Source organism: Trypanosoma equiperdum (genome assembly GCF_001457755.1).
Source record: "Trypanosoma equiperdum strain OVI genome assembly, contig: ctg_2000, whole genome shotgun sequence".
Classification (NCBI taxonomy): domain Eukaryota; phylum Euglenozoa; class Kinetoplastea; order Trypanosomatida; family Trypanosomatidae; genus Trypanosoma; species Trypanosoma equiperdum.
In genome coordinates, this window is record NW_027124062.1 from 3,171 (window position 1) to 8,560 (window position 5,390).

The following is a 5,390-nucleotide window of genomic DNA, read 5'->3' on the forward strand; positions in this document are numbered from 1 at the left end:
TCTTGTCATCATTTTACTATTCTTTTTAGGTTTGATGGTTGGTGTTTGATGCTTTATTTTCTTACCCTCCGGAGGGGTGAAGGAAAGGGCACAGGACACGTTAAGGTATGCCATTATCGAAACCTCCGGGAAGCTTCGGGAGCGGAAAATGTTTACGGAGTATGATAAATTGATCAAGATTTATCAGAGATTCGTGTGCTGGTGTATGGGTCCACCGTCGTAGTTGTGCATGCCGCAGCTTCTCTTCTGTCTTGCTCATTGTTACAAATTTCCTTTCATCCTATTCTTCTTGTCAATTTCAATGTTGCTATTATCTGCCGTCGCCCCATGTGGACACAAACTGCTTCATTGGCTTCCGGGTTTTAGGTGCGTATGTTGAGAGAAGCACCGATAGGGTCCATCGCTTCACGTTTGAGCCGCTTGCTCGAAAATGTTTCACGGTTTTCCGCAGGTTCAGGTCGTTTCCGACGACGCCCCCACTGGCGAATCGATATTCGCGAAGGATAGTGATTCTCACGTGGAACTGCCGCCAGCGAAGAAAGTTCGCATATCATTTCCCGCCCTCACACATCTCGGCAGCTTCTCGCAGGATGCCACGTGCCACAGTGCCGTCGGCGGACGTCTTTGTGGAGTTCAACAAGGGGATACGATTCTCATCACGAGTGTTCTTCCCAGCCTGGGAGCTTCTGGTGACGCAGAGGATGAGCGGGATGACACGGCCGAGAGTAAACAGCAGCAGAAGATGTACGAGAAAGTAAAGGAGATGCTGCGTAAGGAGTGCCTAGACAGTTATAGCGTAGGTTACTTCATTGTTTCCAGTGCTTGTGTGAATGATCCCTACTCGGTTGTGACAGCTGATCGGTTGGCGAACTTGGCAATTGACGGTCACCCAAGTGTGCTTCTTGTCTACGACCCCTTCCGTACCGGCCTAATGGGTAAGTTGTACCTTCGTGCGTTCGTGCCGACGGATGCATTTCTCGACTTTTCCAGAAAGAACAAAAAAACCAAAAAGACTGACAAGAAGAGTGGGATGCAGGAAGAAGCACGGCTTCTGCGTGCGTGTTCGGTCCCCAAGCAAGGTGTGCTTCGCGAGGTGAAGGTGGAGGTGGAGGTGGATGCTTATCAACTTTTTTGCCTAAACGGCATTGATATCGCACCGTTGCCAAGCAACAGTACAGTACATCACTCTGATTCTATGGCTGATTACAAGGTTGCCCTCCTTGAGTCTGTACAGCGAAACTTAAGTGATTTGGAGGGCAAACTCAGTCGGGAAACTTCCAGAAACCAGCGAGATGAAAACAATGTACCCCCCGCACGTGGAGTGGACACAATGTTGGCACTGGTGCAACTTAGGGAACAGGCTCAGCATCTAGAGGCTCTGTGCGATGGTACCCTTCTCATTTCATCACTCCTACGTGACCTGTAGGTATGTACCTGAGAAGCAACTCTACAGTGAACAGCCTGTGGTCATTGGTGATAAATGAAAGCGAAGGGGAGCAATAACAACAACCAAATATTACCAAGTAATGCGGAAGTGCATAACTGCTTCTTCATGAGGATGAAGCAGCCGGACTGAAAGTAAGCGTAAGAGAAATTGTTGTGTGAAGTAAGAAACAGGATAAGGTTAATGGTTTCATGGTGTGCCTGTGAACCGGCAGTTCGCATACGTCTGTGCAAGGGGCCCCACTTCACCCTTCTGTACTTTCGGTGACGCGCAGGTAATATTAACGGAAGAGGCCGATTAGGGAATATTAGGTGTAGAAAGGGAGGGGGAAGACCAGTGGATGCTTTTGTGTTCACCTTTCTTTCCTTACGTGACTCAAAAGTCATGTTCAATTAACCACTTAGGAACACTTCTGTCACTCCCTTTCCCTGTCTCTTTCTTTCCCTTCATTGACTTGTAACAATTATATCAAATGCAGTTTTGAAAAATAATGAGAATAACGTTAGGTGTCATTTGCGATACAGGTAGGTGATATTTCTGGATTGTTGTTGAGTGGCCCAAAGCGAGTACAGGATAAAGTAACGTTTGGTTGCGCGAAGTGTGACCGAGTGGGAGGGAAAGTTTTGAGGGAGTGATGATTTCCCCAAAAGACACTTCGAACTACGGTACACTTGCCGGCCGCGGTCGAGAGAAGCAAGCGTTTTTATCCACTGGCCTTACCAGAAGTGATGGGTCCGTTGCAGTGGAGGTGGAGCTCGAAGATCGTATCGGCATAGGGATTAAGGGAGAGCTTCACACCTTGTTCAGTTGCGTCGGTGACGCTAAGCCCCTATACGAGGAACTTGGCGGCGTTGAGGGTATTGCCGAACGACTTGGCACGAGTATAACAGATGGCATCGACTCTTTTTCTGTAGAGAATCGGCGTGCTGTGTATGGGAGGAATGAGCTTCCTGAGGAGGCTCCGCTGACATTCTGGAAGATTTTTAAAGCTGCATGGAGTGACCGCATGATCATACTTTTGACCCTTGCCGCATGTGTGTCGCTTATCCTCGGGTTAACTGTGCCGGAACCCGGACACGAGAAGGTTGACTATAAGACAGGTTGGATAGAGGGCACCGCCATTCTTATGGCCGTGATTGCAGTAACCTCAGCATCGTCTATTCAGGATTACCGCAAGGAGTTGAAATTCCGTGCTCTTGTGGAGGAGAACTCTGCTCAGCCAATCTCCGTCATTCGTGATGGTCACAAGGTTACGGTGGATGTGACAGAAATTGTTGTGGGTGATCTTGTGTCCTTGTCACCGGGTCTTGTTATCCCTGTAGATGGTTTATACGTACGTGGTTTGAGTGTTGTTGTTGATGAGTCGAGTGTGACTGGCGAGAATGATCTGAAAAAGAAAGGCGCCGAACATCCAATCTTACTTTCTGGGACTGTTGTGAGTACGGCTGAGGATGCTTACATTCTTGCGTGCGCCGTCGGTGAGTCTTCTTTTGGTGGAAAGCTGCTAATGGAATCTCGTCTCGACGGTGAACCGAGGGCGACTCCCTTGCAGGAGCGGTTGGATGAGCTGGCCGCTTTTATTGGTCGAGTTGCAATTATATCCGCCGTTCTTTTTTTCATAGTACTTTGTATCATCGAAATTGAGCGAATTGCTACAAACAAACAACAATTTTACCCGAAGAAGTTCCTGAACTTTCTCCTACTTTGTGTGACGATTGTTGTCGTCGCAGTGCCAGAGGGCTTGCCGTTGGCGGTGACGATTGCTCTTGCGTACTCACAGAGCCAGATGCAGAAGGACAATAATCAGGTGAGGCGTTTGTGTGCTTGTGAGACAATGGGCAATGCAACACAGATTTGTAGTGATAAAACTGGGACGCTGACTCAGAATCGTATGACTGTGGTACAAGGTTACATTGGGATGCGGCGGTTCCGTGTCTCGAATCCCGGAGATCCCTCGTCCACGGTTAATCTGGAGGGTGTGTCTAGTGATGCACAGTCGTTACTAATGCTTGGTCTTGCACTGAATAGTTCGAGTGAGAAGGAGCTTTTACCAGGTAATGTGGGAGCTGAGTCTGACTTACTGTCTCGATGGACGTGGCGTACCGACAAGGGCAACAAAACTGACCAAGCGATATTGGATTTTGTGGATCGCGTGTTGATATCGGTACCGGGTAGTTGTAATGACAAGGAGCTTCCACACCAGAAGTTACGCATGACAAACCGCAGCCGTGGCTTTGCCATCTTTCCTTTTACGAGCGAACGGAAGTTTATGACTGCTGTGGTTGCAGGTGCGGATGGAGTTGTGATGCAGTACGTGAAAGGGGGCTCTGATCGTGTGCTTGGCATGTGCAACCGATACTTGTCGTCAGAGGGTCGTGAGGAGCCGCTGACGGAGGAGGTAACTGAGATGATCACTGCGCAGATACGGTCAATAGCGGGGGACGCAAATCGCACAATCGGCGTGGCATACGGGCGTATCGGTACGGACGGTGCGGTTCCCGAGGAGGAACCCGAGGGACCATTTGTGTGGCTTGCACTATTAGGCATCCAGGACCCGCTTCGTCCAGAGGTTGTGGATGCTGTGCGAATGTGCCAGCGTGCGGGAGTGACAGTGAGGATGTGTACGGGTGACAATCTCGACACAGCCGTTGCAATTTCTCGGCAATGTGGAATTTACAATCGACTGCGTGGTGATCTTGCGCTCACTGGGAAGGACTTCCGCAACCTTGTGTATGACACTTATGGTGACGAGGCGAACATGGAGAAGTTCTGGCCTGTTCTTGACCGGATGATGGTGATGGGGCGTTCGCAGCCTCTGGACAAGCAACTGCTCGTACTGATGCTGATGCTCCGTGGTGAGGTCGTTGCTGTGACTGGTGATGGGACAAATGACGCCCCTGCGCTGCGTCTTGCAAATGTGGGTTTTGTGATGCGCAGTGGCACGGATATAGCGGTGAAGTCCGGTGATATTGTGCTTTTAGACGACAACTTCCGTTCTGTCCAGCGTGCCGTTGTTTGGGGACGGACTGTGAATGACAACATCCGCAAGTTCCTGCAGTTACAACTTTCTATTAATATTGCTTCTATTGTTGTTGTTTTTGTTGGTTCTTTTTTGTCTGCTCATGATATGTCACCGTTAACGACTGTACAGCTGTTATGGGTAAATCTTCTTATGGACACACTTGCGGCCCTCGCTCTCGCAACGGAGCAACCGACAGAGGATTGCTTAAATCGTGGTCCGTCTTCCCCCCGAGCTCCCCTTGTCTCACGTCGAATGTGGTTGACAATACTGACTGCTACTGTAGTTCAGGTTGTTAGCGTTCTTTTATTAACCCAATATGGTGGTAAGTGGTTAAAGGCGAAGGGGAAGGAACTTCCAACTGTTGTTTTTAACGTTTTTATTTTCTTTACCATATTTAATATGTTTAATGCCCGCAAAGTGTATGATGAAGTTAATGTATTTGAAGGGCTTTTTATTCGTTCAAAGTCATTTTTGGTTATCGTGGTTTGTTGTGTGGGTTTTCAGGTTTTGGCCGTGGAGGTCTTAAAAGAGTTTATGTCGTGTGTACCGTTGAGAGCAGAACAGTGGATTGCATCGATTCTGATTGCATCGCTGACACTTGTATTTGTTTCTGTTTCCCGCCTGATTCCGGTGTCGGAACCTTCATTTGAAAAGGGTGCTGAACTGGAGGACATGGAGCCGGGGGCGCGTCGCATTGCCGTGAAGTTAGCTGAGGACGTTGAGCATCATTCTTCTGCTTCGAATAATGTGGGAAGTTATATGCGTTTTGGACAGCGCCTGGTGGCGAGGGCACAATGGCAGAGGGTGAGAGAACATGTAACAATGCGGGGCGTTAGCCAGTTTTGGTGGTCGAGGCATAGTCATCCTCGGGAGCGAGGATGGAGACGTATGAGCGCTTGGTGCGAGGAACGTATTAGATGATGT

The 5,390-nt window shown here is 48.9% G+C and overlaps 2 protein-coding genes across 2 annotated transcripts; both read left to right on the forward strand.

The window, feature by feature from the left end:
• Window positions 1-430: 430 nt before the first annotated feature.
• On the forward strand, window positions 431-1,426 carry TEOVI_000725300 (uncharacterized protein; the record flags this gene model as incomplete). The annotated part of the gene is made up of 1 exon (XM_067223901.1): window positions 431-1,426. One exon carries the CDS (start codon window positions 431-433, stop codon window positions 1,424-1,426), a length of 996 nt encoding a protein of 331 aa, XP_067080002.1.
• A 652-nt stretch (window positions 1,427-2,078) lies between these two features.
• Window positions 2,079-5,387, forward strand: TEOVI_000725400 (vacuolar-type Ca2+-ATPase 1; the record flags this gene model as incomplete). Its single annotated transcript, XM_067223902.1, has 1 exon — window positions 2,079-5,387. The coding sequence occupies one exon, from the start codon at window positions 2,079-2,081 to the stop codon at window positions 5,385-5,387; it is 3,309 nt and encodes a 1,102-aa protein (XP_067080003.1).
• Window positions 5,388-5,390: the final 3 nt, after the last annotated feature.